General features: G+C 37.2%; 2 protein-coding genes across 4 annotated transcripts in view; both read left to right on the top strand.

Annotated features, from left to right (window-relative positions):
• Positions 1–5,507, top strand: part of LOC127428170 (adhesion G protein-coupled receptor L4-like) — a 60,847-nt gene extending 55,340 nt beyond the window's left edge. For 2 of the 3 annotated variants that reach the window (XM_051676328.1, XM_051676330.1), the window contains 4 exons: positions 94–160; positions 4,123–4,214; positions 4,599–4,767; positions 4,878–5,507. In XM_051676328.1, coding sequence (XP_051532288.1) covers positions 94–160; positions 4,123–4,214; positions 4,599–4,767; positions 4,878–4,940 — 391 coding nt within the window. In that variant the 3' untranslated portion in view covers positions 4,941–5,507. The remainder of the gene's footprint in view (positions 1–93; positions 161–4,122; positions 4,215–4,598; positions 4,768–4,877) is intronic. The other variant, XM_051676329.1, reaches the window with a different exon arrangement.
• Positions 5,508–9,284: 3,777 nt separating this feature from the next.
• LOC127428182 (vitellogenin-like) overlaps positions 9,285–14,546 on the top strand; it is a 28,890-nt gene continuing 23,628 nt past the window's right edge. Inside the window, exons 1-6 of the mRNA XM_051676351.1 lie at positions 9,285–9,330; positions 9,505–9,525; positions 10,835–10,986; positions 11,110–11,361; positions 11,464–11,625; positions 11,724–11,872. Of these exons, the coding sequence (XP_051532311.1) occupies positions 9,291–9,330; positions 9,505–9,525; positions 10,835–10,986; positions 11,110–11,361; positions 11,464–11,625; positions 11,724–11,872 (776 nt within the window). The 5' untranslated portion in view covers positions 9,285–9,290. The remainder of the gene's footprint in view (positions 9,331–9,504; positions 9,526–10,834; positions 10,987–11,109; positions 11,362–11,463; positions 11,626–11,723; positions 11,873–14,546) is intronic.

The raw sequence follows: 14,546 nt of genomic DNA on the forward strand, positions 1-14,546 counted from the left end.
GCATTGTAGCATTGTGGTGCCGAGTTTTGCAGAAATTTTCTTTAGATCATGTAAAAATGTAGTTTTACAATACATTTTATTTTTCTTGTTAAGGTGTTGGCTGAGCACTGAAAATAACTTCATCTGGAGTTTCATTGGACCAGCCTGTCTGATCATTCTGGCAAGTATCTGCTCTTGTATTACTGTAACAATTAGCGAAATATACAGACCCACCATTAGCCAGGTGCACTCTTCAGTATTCGCATGCACTCAGTAACTTACAAAAGTCAGTTACACCTATGCAACTCTAATGCACCTTGTTTTATGCTGTGTACTTGGTTGTGGGTAGTAACAGATTACATATTATCTGAATTACATAATAAGACTACAAAACTAGGTGCACTAGCGACTGAAGCTAGGGGCTTTAGCCTCCTTGTTAGCGCACCCGCCTCCCATGCCAGAGATGCCGGCTCAAGTCCTGTACGGAGCGGGTAGAACAGGAGTGTAATAATGGTGCCGTGACCCGGATGGGAGTGAGGTTTATTGGGGTGAGTGTAATGGAAGCCAGCTGATAGATAGCTGTGCAATGTGTATATTGCACTAGCATCTGATGCAAGAGGCTATGGCTTTTAGCCTCCTTGTTAGCGCACCCACCTCCCACACCAGAGACGCCGGTTCGAGTCCCGTTCGGAACGGGGCGATCAGGACCAGTTACACATAATCAGTGTGCAGTTGTTTTTTATGGATTACATGATTTAACTTTTGATTAGTTTACCAATCTGTAATGGCAATGACTATTGCACAATTTATTTATTATGCTGCAAAATTTTAAAAGAGCAGTTTGAGCCAGAGCCTAAAATACATGCGATAGGCCTAACAATATAGCACTACATACTCTGAAGACAGTGCGGTCCTGTTCCTCATTTGACCACATTCAGAAATAAATTGTCTTCCAAAGATAAAGGAAAAAATAACTGAGCAAAGCAATCTTTGCCTTACAACTATTATATCCATTCAAATAGACTCCACATCAAATCTTAAGAATCTTAATGGACTTTTGCATTCACAGTAGTTTTGATAGCTTTTATCTTGTATTGAAAGCACGAGTGTCAGTGTTTCAAACAAACCTGCATCCACCCGTGCATAATTAGACACTCTTCGGTAAAAATGCATGTTGCAAACAAACATTTTAGAGGTGTTGCACTTTGAATGCACTTCACCATATGTTTCAGGATAGCACAAAAAGTGCCTGTCCTTATGAATAATTAAGAAGAGGTACAAATCATGCAAGTACATTCTACAGCATATCTTTAGAAATTCACTTTTTGTTAAATTGTTTAATTGTTCATTTCAAAGCCAGATCAAAAAAGAAATAAAAAAAAAAACATTTCAATCCATATGCCTAAATAAGAACAATTCTCTTAAAATTAAAAATACATGCATGTTATCATTGTCTTACATTTTGGGTAACATAGTGTTAGTTTTTTCCTTTTGTTTTATCTTTTTGTAAATGCTGTTTGATTTTATGTTTACTTATGTTTAATGAAAGGAGTGTTAAATGGTACTTAACAGTGGTGATTTCTCAGGGCCAGCAAAGCCTTCTCTGCTGGCCTAACATGCCAAATAAATAAATATTTTTCATCCTTTCATTCTCAATCACCTTTTTGCCTATGTATTTTTAACCACTTCCCACTCTTAATTAACCTACAACCAAATATTCGTTTCGAAAAACGAAAAGTTTATCCAGTCAGAATTTATTCCTTGATGCTTACAAGCAAAGTGTGACAACTGTTTCACAAATCGAATGCCCGAAGCCAAGCTCGTTAGCCAAAGCAGCGCGTGAGTCTGAACTCCACCCCCTCTGACCTTCAGAATTTCTACAGAATCCCTCAACAGTGTAAATGAATGAGCAACTAATGTCAGATTGTCAGATTCATCAGCCAATCAGATTGATTTGTTCTTGGTGGGTGTGATCTTTAGGATATGTCCCGGTCGAGGCCTTCTAGCTGGCCTTGAGTGATGCAATCATGCTTTAAGTGATGTTCGCAATTCAAGAGCGAAAAGCACGAGATCTTGCTGACGAGTCGGCTGTCATCACCATTGAAAAAGAGATCCTTATGGATTTAAAAATACGATATGTTCTGCATGACCGTGTGATTGCTAAATTTATTAAACAGGAAAGGAGGACTGATTTTCACTTCAAGTAAATCGGTAAGTGCTTTTTGCATTGTTATAGCAACATCAGGAGTTTTCTAAGTGTAAATTAGGCTGCTGGAGCATTCAGTGTCGGATCAAGTTTTGAAAAGTAGTGCTGCATTCCATTCAACTCGGAAAGTCTGAGTTTTACAACTTCCTACTAGGAAAAGTGCAATGGAATGCATCTTGAAGTCAGAATTACAACGTATAAGCTTGTGCAGAAATTCTCAACTCCGATTTTGTCGTGATGCAGGGGCATGATGTCACACAAACATGTCGACACTCAGGGAGATATACAAAGTAAGTGATAAACATTCACTTTATTAAGTAATATCGATAAATGAGTTAGTTTCCACATTACATGATATTAAAGCTTGTTTAACAAATGCCTGCAGAAACAGGTGTATAAAACATTATAATCTCTTTTGATAATCGTACACCTGTAGCACAAATGCTAGCGCTGCAGCATTGTTTATCAGTTGGGTTGCTAGGAGACATCACTAATGAGAGTCAACCCCTGCTAAGCTAACGGGAGCATTGCAGTTCCGAATATCGGGGAATGGAATGCATTTATGGTCGGAGATCGGAGATATCAAGTAGGAATATCCCAAATCCAACTTGAATGGAACGCAGCATAACCGTGTACCCTGACGAAACTAAATTTATTGCAAGCAACATTTAAATCGCAAATATTATTAGATTTTTCCAGGCATTATAGACCTCCTTGGTAGATTCAAATGAAAAATTATGATTTTTGAATGTCTGTTCGGGAGACGTTCATTTCACAAAACATGCTGCAGTTAAAATTAGGCTTCCTTGAGCATTAATTATCATTTCAAGTTTTGGCTTTCGTGCATGGACATGTTTTTAAAATGTCAATTGGTAATATTAGTTAGCTGCGACATAATATATGATGCCCAAAGGCATAGGGTGTCTTATTCATTGTGAAACTGTGTTTTCTTAATGGCATGAATCACACTGAAGGCCTAGACTTTAAATGCATGGCCTGCCACTGGTACTTAATCATTTTAAAATTAATATGGTTTTCTTTGCGAAACCATGCCCTTCCGTGCTGATCCAGGCCACTGACACGATAACAGTTTCTTTTTCCACAGTGATGCTACGAAAGCAGGATTAGAATGTGCATAACAAATATGTCAGTTGGCAACGCCTTGAGAGGTAAACATTAGAGCAAGTTTGCTATGGAGGATGATTACATAGTACAGTTTTTACGACTGCTTTTTCTCCTGGTTTTTAGTACGTTAAAGCACAGGAAAGCAATGGCCCTTGTTGCAAAAAGGAAAGCAAAAGGAAAAAGGCGAGTGATTTACAATTATATGCTGAGGGGTTGTGTATGCCACCGGACATGAATATACAGAAAGGTAAAATTTTCCAGACTATAGCTAAAATTGATCTATGAGTTTTAATGAGCTAGCTAGCAAAATCTACCTCCATGATGGTGAAAAGGGCATGTAGTAAAATAATGGACTACACTAGTTAAAGCTTCGTCATAAAATCATGAAGATACACTAAACATGCAAACAATTTTTTTTTTTTACTTTTATTAACCTCACCCAAATAGCGAACTTGGCCAGCTACCTAGAAACAACCTGGAGTTAACTTGGTATTGGCAAATTGACAATCATGAGTCGACCAAGTACTAAAGCCATTCCACAGGACTGTTGAGCACAGTTAGCGAACCGTACCGAGAAAGTGGTTTGTATTTATACTGTGCCAAACTGTGCTCAAGTGTAAATTCTGTGTGTTCTATGCTGCACTTTAAATGTAGCAGTCTGTAACATTACTGTAACATTCAATCCCCACAAATAAATTGGTACCCAAAATGAAATAAATTCTCTGTTGTCTTTGCAGCATACAGTTCCTACAATCTTGTTGAATAAATTATGTCTGTTGCATTGAGGCAACTGTCTAACTACCCCCCCCCAGGTTAATCTGCTTGCATTTGTGGTGATCATCTTTAAGGTTTATCGTCACACGGCAGTAAAGAAACCTGAAATCAGTCACTATGAAAATATCAGGTAAAGAAACTTTCTTCATAGTCATATGAAAAAATTCCTGAAACATAAAGCAAATCTTTTCTAATGCTGTGACTTTTGGTGTGTTAATTATTTAGTTTTCACATGTGAATTTAGCTCTGACTGTATCTTTTACATTCTGAACATGTCAGACTGATGAACACTAGTGTCTTTTTGTGTTTTAGCTGTAGCACTTTACAGTTGATTTAAAGATGGCATAGCATGACTTGATGATGTAAAAATGTATTCACTTATGGCAAAAATTGAATGGGATTTTTACTTCTGGAACCCGACTGTTACGTTCTCTTGGTTTCTAAGGTCTGTTATTTTTTAAAACCAAAATACACAGAACTATACAGTTTGAGGTTCCATATCATTGTTCCTCAGGTCTTGTGCAAGAGGAGCTATTGCCCTCCTGTTTGTGCTAGGAGTTACCTGGACATTTGGTGTTGTGCACATCCTATATGAGACCACCTTCACAGCGTATCTCTTTACCTTCGCCAACACGTTCCAAGGGATGTTCATTTTCATATTTCTTTGTGTTCTATCCAGAAGGGTAAGGTTCAGAGTCTTTTGTGTATAAGTAAATTACATTTGTAATATCAGTCAGTATCATGGCTTACCACTTTGTGCCTGAATGACATATCTTTCCACTTTTATTATCAGATTCAAGAGGAGTACTACAGATTATTCAAGAATGTTCCATGTTGTTTTGAGTGTCTGCAATGAACTTGAAAGTGTTATTATCTACAGCAAGCTCCTGCAAATGCTTTTAAATCTACACTGTAAAAGATGTTGTCACCTAAAAAATGTGCTTCATGTGGTAACATCTAAATTTAGTTTAATTCAAGTCAAAAATGTTATTTAATCTGACAAAATCAACCTGACACATTGGGTTACACCAGCAAAAGTAATTTTTTATGGGTTAGTTATATTATAATTGCAAGTTACAGGTGTTTTGTTGTTGTTGTTGTTGTTGTTGTTTTCCAATGAAAGCTCTACAAAAATGTACTATGGACAGAGGTGTCTTTTTAGACCTAGACCACTAAAGGAACATGGTTTAAAAGAACTTCAACTGGTTAAGTTTCAAATATATTTATTTCTTGAGAGAAATGTATACTAAATTGTAACCGCATGCTCAAAATGTCTAAAAGTTTCTAAAAACCTCTACAAGTTTAATAACTAACTACAATCATTAGTTAAAGGTTTTACATTCAATAGCTGAAATGTTTTCAACCTGGAGAGATAATTTATATGTACTTTATTCTGGAATAATAAAAACAATTCTGCCTTTAATACGTTCACATCTACACTGTATACAGATCATGGAAATTTCAGTTTATAACTTGCTGACTGGTGATTTTGCTGTGCCCAAAGAACTCAAACTGCAGCTGTAGTTCTTGTGATATCACAGTAATATCCAAGCTGTTCTCACTCCCAAGGTGTCAAATACTGACATTTGAACAAGAGTGCCACATGTCACTATATACTAAAAACACCCCACAGCATTCTGGTATTTTAGATCCCTTAACTCAACCCATTCCTAAACCTAACCTCTTTTCTACAATGTAAATGGCAGATAGATTTACAGTCACAATAATACACTTTTACATACACTGGCAGCCAAAAGTTTGGAATAATGTACATATTTTGCCGTTTCGGATGGAAATTGGTACTTTAATTCACCAAAGTGGCATTCAACTGATCACAAAGTATAGTCAGGACATTACTGATGTAAAAAACAGCACCATCACTATTTGAAAAAAGTAATTTTTGATCAAATCTAGACAGGCCCCATTTCCAGCAGCCATCACTCCAACACCTTATCCTTGAGTAATCATGCTAAATTGCTAATTTGGTACTAGAAAATCACTTGCCATTATATCAAACACAGTTGAAAGCTATTTGGTTCGTTAACTGAAGCTTAACATTGTCTTTGTGTTTGTTTTTGAGTTGCCACAGTATGCAATAGACTGGCATGTCTTAAGGTCAATATTAGGTCAAAAATGGCAAAAAAGATACAGCTTTCTCCAGAAACTTGTCAGTCAATCATTGTTTTGAGGAATGAAGGCTATACAATGCTTGAAATTGCCCAAAAAAAACTGAAGATTTCATACAAAGGTGTACACTACAGTCTTCAAAGACAAAGGACAACTGGCTCTAACAAGGACAGAAATAGATGTGGAACATAGATGTGGAACAACTAAACAAGAGGATAAGTACATCAGAATCTCTAGTTTGAGAAATAGATGCCTCACATGTCCTCAGTTTACAGCTTCATTGAATACTACCCGCTCGCTCAACACCAGTTTCATGTACAACAGTAAAAAGAAGACTCAGAGGTGCAGGCCTTATGGGAAGAATTGCAAAGAAAAAGCCACTTTTGAAACAGAAAAACAAAAAGAAAAGGTTAGAGTGGACAAAGAAACACAGACATTGGACAACAGTTAATGGAAAAGAGTGTTATGGATCTTAACCCCATTGAGCTTTGTGGGATCAGCTAGACTGTAAGGTGCGTGAGAAGTGATCGACAAGACAGCCACATCTATGGCAAGTTCTACAGGAAGCGTGGGGTGAAATGTCACCTGAGTATTTGGACAAACTGACAGCTAGAATGCCAAGGATCTGCAAAGCTGTCATTGCTGCACGTGGATGATTTTTTGATCTGAAAAAGTTCTTTTTTTTTTTTTTTTTTTCAAATTGTAATAGTAATTTTTCACATAATTAATGTCCTTACTATACATTGTGATCAGTTGAATGCCACTTTGGTGAATAAACATACCAATTTCTTTCCATAAGAACAAAATATGTACATTATTCCAAACTTTTGGCCACGGTGTGGATATTTTTGAGCACCTAACCCCACCCCTATGCCTAAACCTATAACCAATTGTCAACAATATAAAATGGCATAACAAGCAGATCCAAGAACTGTCACTATAGTTTATTATGAAAAATGACAAAAAAGCACTATAAAAAGTTTTCCAAACCATACAATAGTTCCAAGAAGGCATTCAAATCTCATTCAAAATATAATTCTTGTATCATTTACTCACCCTAATGCCTTCTCAAACCTGTATGACTTTCTTCTGTGGAACACAGATATAGATATTTTCATAGATGTACTGAATTATGTGTTTATACCCTAACAAAAAGTGTACAGTTCTGGTAAATTTGTAGCTAACTTGCTGCAAACTTGCCGCAAATTCTCCACTCATTATTTTCACATGCAAATGAGCTTGCTATTCGCTGCAAATGTTTGCCAGAAGTTTGCAGCTTTTCACCAGTATTGGTGAACCTGCAGCAAACCTTCGGCGACAATGAAGAGTTTGCCACAAAGCTCTTTGCATGTAAAAATACTGAGAGACTATTTGCACTATGTTGGTTTTAAATAGCACCTGTCTTCTTTTAATACGTACGTATAATAATAAATAAAAATTTCTATAAAGGTTGATTGCCTCGCAGTGATTTAGTCATAGTGACGGTCGGGGAGTTAAGAGAAAGGTCTGAGCCGGTAAAAATTAACAATGGTTTTACTATAGTAATATTGTTGTAACCATGTTTTTTTGGCGGAAGCCGTAGTTTTAATGAATTAACCATGGTATTACTAAAGTAATATGATGTTAATATAGTAACCATATTTCATTTTGTGGTTACTATGATTTTACTACAAAATACCATGGTGATACTATGGTTACTGTAGTAAAACCATGGTTAATTTTTGTAAGGGAAGGTTAGGGTTTGGTTTAGGGGTAGGGGTTGGTGTAGGGCATCTGTGGGACTCAAAATAAACAATAAGCATACTGCAGAGATGCCACATTATTGTATGTTAGTATTCCATTAGGGGTGCACATAGTATCTACCACTATTTGCACCGGGGTGTAAATAGCATCTATCACTATTTGCACTTAGTGCAAATTGCCGCTGCCTATAAAATAATTTGCAAAATATTGTTTAAAATAGTTTTAGAAGGAGTATATGTATAAATGTCAAAACTATTTCAAGTTTACTATTACATGTATATTTATTTGTTTAAGTGCGGGTTGGAAGATCAGATGTTCTGGACAGCTTGATATTATTTGTTTATCGGTTCACTTGCTCTCCTAGCAGGTCTTGCCGACTCTGTCTGTGAACAGACTGACCTGTCTCACACCTTTGTCCCCTTGTTCTGTTTACTCACATTGATTCTGCAACATAGCACTGTGCTCATAACATTAGCATAATTTCCACTAGGTCACACTTTACATTACAGTGACCATGCTATAATTTACTTGCAATTGTACAAACTACTATGAACAATATGTACTTTGTATGTAATCCTGTTGTGGAACAACCTGTAACAAATTCTATTATTACTGTAATTTATGCATTTGGCAGACACTTTTATTCAAAGCCACTTACAGTGCAATCAAGCTATAAATATCATCAGTACATTCTTTCTCTGGGAATTAAACCTGTAACCTTGGCGTTGCATTCTTTACCAGTTGCGCTACAGGAACTTACACAAATAAATACATTATGTTATAATGGGATCTAAAAGTGAGGAGCATTAAGCCTTAAGAGGCTGTGCGTTACAGTGCCTTAATGCCCCTAACCTGTGGTAAAATCACAGAAACACACAGACTCTAGTAGCTTATTGCTTTTATAAAAAGGTGACAACAGCAATATGATAAAAGACATCTATGTTCAATAAGCAGTTAAATTTAGATTTAATAGTAATTGGACTAAACAATTCTTCCACAAAGTAATATACTGTAGTTCATTATCCTAACTGTATGAGTTTGCAGTTGCCAAGGAACATAGTTTGCCACATTAACACGGCTCTAATCAGAACTATACATTTAAAACAATTAATCTGAACCCCTACCTCCTTTATTTGATTTAGTTAGTGAGCTAAAGTGACCCTGTGTCATGGCACCATATTTGTCCTGCAGTATTTCAAAATTATTGCAGGACAAATATGGCGCTATGACACAGGGTCACTTTACCTCACTAACTAAATCAAATAAAGGGGATAGGAAGGTGAGACAGATATAAAAGATGATGTCCAAGTTGCTGATTCCATCACTGGACCTCACCATGTGGCAGCTGTATCTCTGTCTCCTGGTGGCCTTGGCTGGTGAGTACATACAGAACAGAGTTATGCCTGGTCCAACTGTATTTAAATAAACAGTTTTAGAGTGTGGTTATCATAAACATAATTATCATTTATAGATGATTTTCCCTTATTATTTGTACTTTAATGCTGCTTCATATAAAAGTAGAATAATGTTTCTCTTTTTTTCCCTATTAGCAAGTGAGAATGACAATTACGGTATGTAAACACCACATAGCACAGCGTGAAGCTACACAGATTCACTCCTCATTCTAAGATTTACACATTTTACTTATTAATATATTATTTGCTCTTTATTAATCATGATAATGGACCTTAATCAGTGTAGATGTCACATTTTCTATAATTTTATGCAAATGAAAATGAAGCAGTGAGGGATATGCCTACAGTCCATTCAATAGGGTGTACTATTTTAAGGCCTTTGGTCATGCCTAATATTGACATCAGATGTTTTTTTTTCATTGGAAATTTTTCTTATTTTTTTTTTTTTTAGAAAGACATATTTAATTAAACACAACAAAGTTTGAGCAGATTGTGCATCTATACATTTTTATGCATGTGCTAGCATTGCTAGCACAATATCGTTGTTTCTGTTAAATTAATTATGCTGATTTTGTATACTTAAATTTTTTTGGAAATATGTTTTCTCGTGTTTTAAGGTACAGTACATGAGACGTACAACAATTATAACAGACTGGACATCTATACATTTTTATGCATTTGCTAATGTTGCTAGCGACATGCCAGTTGAGCTACAAAAAACTGCCTCGTTTTTATTCTCGTCCTATCAAATATGACATTTATGTCCACTGGAATTTTTTGGAAAGACGTATTTTCAATGTTTCATGGTACACAGCAGTTACAAAGATTTGAATTTGAGTGCATGTCTATATGCATTTACTAGTTTTGATAGCAACATGCCAGTTGAGCTAGCCTCGTGTTTGTTTGTGTGAGATTATGGCATTTTTGTCCATTGCATTTTTTTTTTTAATTGAAAAGACGTATTTTCAATGGTTCAAGGTAAAAATCTAAAGTTCTGATAAATTTGCCGCAAATTTGCTGCAAAATTGCCACAAATTTCCCACTTTTTTTTTTACATGCAAATGAGCTTGTGATTTGCTGCAGTTTTTTGCCAGAAGTTTGCAGCTCTTCACCGGTAGTGGTGAACCTGCAGCAAACATTTGGTGACAATGAAGAGTGTGCTGAAAAGCTCATTTGCATGTGAAAATAATGAGTGGTGAATTGCAGCAACTTTGCCAAAACTCTCGATTTTTGTAAGAGAAAACAACTCTTCCAACACTTTCAACAGACTGTATCTAGATATTTTTATGCATTTGCAGCATTGTCTTGTTTTCATTTGTGTCAAATTAATTATGTTGTTAACTCTGACTAAAGTCCATTAGGACTCATTAGGATACATATTAAATAATAATGGATATAAAAAGTTATAATGTTTCATAATAGAAAAAAAATATCCCTTTCAATTTCTTATTGGCCAACATTTTAGAGCCTTTCCTGAACTCTAAAAAAACGTACGAGTATAAATATGAAGGAATGGTGCGAGTGGGACGTGAACTGCCAGACCTAGTTGAGTCCGCCCTGAAACTGAGGTGCACTTTTAAAATCATTGGTGAATCTCCACAAACCTTTGTGCTTCAGGTACCAGCACTGTCACATTTTTCACTTTATCCTTAAAAAACAAAATATTTTTGTTCTTGACTCAGCACTTGTCAATGATTGTCAATGTTCATTCATACAGTAAAAAGTGATTTTCCTTTGAAGATCTCAAATGTGGCCTTTGAAGACTTTAATGGCATCCCTGGGAAAGGTGTCTTAAGCCCTTCACAAAAGCTCACTAAGCGTTTGTCAGCTGAGTTCATCCAGCCCATCGTATTTGAGTTCTCTAAAGGACAAGTGGCTGACATTCACACAGCACCTGGTGTCTCAAACGCAGTAGTAAATATTGTGAGAGGGATCCTTGGATTTCTTCAAGTCACAGTCAAAACCACTCAAAGTTTTTATGAACTGGTGGAGGTACGAAATCTACATAATATTCATGCTAAACACCCATATGATCATACCTCCCAAGGAAAATAAACTAGAAAAAAATATATATATATTTTTGTGTGTCTTTAGTTGGGAATCCATGGCGTATGCCAGAGCAGCTACACTGTTGAAGAAGATGCCAATGCCAAAGAGTTAATGGTGACCCAGATGGTTGATACCACCAACTGTCAGCAGCCATCAGCTTTGTACCGAGGCATGGCCCTCGCCCCTGAAGACAAACTCAGCAGACAGGTGAGTGTTGCTTACCACATAGTTTCAATTTCATAACTGAATATGAGAATTCTGAAAATGCAAGCCTTGAACTGAGCTGAATCCATTCGGACTTACAGAGGGGTGAGAGTGTTGTTTCCACTGTGAAATACGTCTACACGGTGAAGTCCACAGCAGACGGCGGTCTGATCACTAAGGCGTATGCTCAGGAGCGTCAGTTCTTCTCTCCTTTCAATGTGAAAGGAGGAAACTCCCGAATGTTGGCATTGTAAGTGTTTCAAAAACAGTCATCAACACAAAAGCTAGCAGGTCATTACAGCCAGTGTTGGGGAGTAAATGGTTAAAAGTACAGACACTATCACCATGAAATGACTTGACGAGGGTAGTTTTCTGTTCTGTGTTGATGCATTTCCTATTGAAAAGGAAATTTGTGGTGGGGGCATATTGAAAGGCTTGGCCCCTTTTCAATAACCTGCATCCGAAATCGTGTACTGTTACATTATGTACTGTATTGGATGAAGGACTCACTTCTTGGTCAATAAAACAGTACGTTCTTTTAGCTATGCATGTGAGTAGCATGAACAGATTCCTGACATACTTCATCCAGGGACGTGGGTATTGACCCGTGACCCAAATTTATGACATAATAACAACAACAACGAAAATAATCAACTCTGGTTTTGTTAATCATTTTAGCACAAGGAACAACTGTCTTGATATATATATATATATATATATATATATATATATATATATATATATATATATATCACTTACAGTTGAAAAGAGCCATGCGACTTCAGTTCACCACCATTCTTTAAATCCAGCAGTTTGAATGTGATGTCACCTCAGCTCCTGAGGGATTATGGTATAGTAAAGTGTCCAGTCAATCAGCACTTCAGAATCTCACCCTACTCTGAAATAGTTGGTCATCCGTGAATTTCTCACTTACTGTTTCATGAATACTGTGGATTCAGACATACTACTATGTTGGCATACTGTTTTGGCATACTATATTGTAGGGAAGTATGGATATTCTGACACAGGCTTTACATCACAGCCTTAAACCATGATTTGTTATTTGCTACTAGGTTGCAGGTGGTATTAGGGGCAGGGACATTCTCATTCTAGAGAGCATTTACTGGACAAAAAGTTATGTTGTGCAAAATGAGTCATCAATGTAATATTCTTATATTTTTGTGTGTCACCTTAAAGCTAAATACTTTACTAGTTTTCCCATTGCATATAATGCCTCTGATTGGTTGGTCCGGTGTCATGGTAAATGCAAATTGTTCAGGGTGTGTTATGGGATACCTGTTGCTGCACCTGGTGTGAGTTGCTGCAGAGAACACAAGTGAGTCTGATCCTATGCTGTTCAATAAACAGTTGCATTTAGGTAAAGTCAGCATCCTAAGCATTAGTTCATGCAAAGTGCGAACAATTATACAAGTCATGGTTTCAGAGTAAAAGGAATATATGGACATGATGGATGCCGCTGGAGTTCCAACACCTGCGATGGATTGGGATGTGACAAATCTCCCTGAAGTATTGTGTAAATTCAGACAGCATGCCGAGCTGATTTTCATCGGGCCTCTTAAGAAAAAGGGTGAGGGTGAAAAGTGCAGTTACCTTCTCCTTTGAGTCAGAGAAAAGGGCAGAGAAATTTTTAATACATGGACATTGTCTGCAGACGAAGCAAAGATTCTGGCATCATATTACGATCGCTTTGCAGCATATGTTGAGCCGAAGGCCAGTGTCATATTTGCTCGTTGCAAATTTCACAAGAAAGTGCAAGGAGCGAGCGAGCCCTTCGAGCAGTTTGTGACAGATTTACATCTCGTTAAAGGCTGTAAATACGCAAACAGTGATGAGATGATTCGGATCGTATTGTGTTTGGGATACATTCACCATGAGTGAGAGGGAAACTTTTAAATGTGATGACCCAAAGTGATTGATGTTGCAACATCACACGAGTTAGCTCAAGCACAGCTAAAGACAATTGCCAGCAGCACAATCACTTCATGTGAGCAGTCAGTGCACTCTATCCCCCGCCATACTACAAAAAGTGCAACAAAAAACAGGGAGGAAATGTGCAGTACAGTGAAGTAGAATCAGAACGCATTAAAGGATGCGGCTACTGTGGGAATAGGGCTCATGATATGCAAAGTATGCAGAAAATTAAATCACTTTGCAAAAATGTGTCGTTCCAACCGGGAGAGAAGAGTGTATACAGTAAGTGCAGAAAATACAGACAATGTTGAAGAGACTGATAAACTGTTCATTGACTCTGTGACACAAGACAAGCAGATATCTGACATAGAGCAGGCTTTTGTTGCAAACATCAAGTTCAAATTGGACACTGGTTCCACAGCCAATGTCATTCCTTTGTTTTGAATACACTAAATTACAGGCTCAGTGCATTCTACAGCCCACATCTCTCCTCCTGTTTGGCTATGGTGGTGAACGTTTGTCTGTAAAAGGTGAATGTAATATGAAATGTAAGCATAAAGACAGTGAAATGATTGTGGCATTCTACATTGTGGACACACAGGCACCCCCAGTCATAGGTCTCAAAGGCTGCATAAACTTTGACCTCAAAAAATTAATTTTGTCAGAATCAGGCCCACAGACAGAGAGGCAGATCACAAATCAATTTGCAGACGTCTTTACAGGAATTTGACTATTTCCTGACGAGTGTACTCAACACACAGACCCAAATGCCATCCCATTGGTCCACCCACCAAGACTGATTCCGCTCGCACTGTGTAGCCGTCTCAAGGATGAGCTAGAAAGCATGGAGAAACAAGGTGTCATTGTCAAGGTCACAGAACCAACTAAATGGGTGAAATCCATGGAGGTAGCTGAGAAACCACGAACAGGTAAACTCAGGGTGTGCCTCGACATGAGGAACCTTAACAAAGCCATTAAATGCCCACACTATC

Source organism: Myxocyprinus asiaticus, chromosome 37 (genome assembly GCF_019703515.2).
Source record: "Myxocyprinus asiaticus isolate MX2 ecotype Aquarium Trade chromosome 37, UBuf_Myxa_2, whole genome shotgun sequence".
NCBI lineage: Eukaryota > Metazoa > Chordata > Actinopteri > Cypriniformes > Catostomidae > Myxocyprinus > Myxocyprinus asiaticus.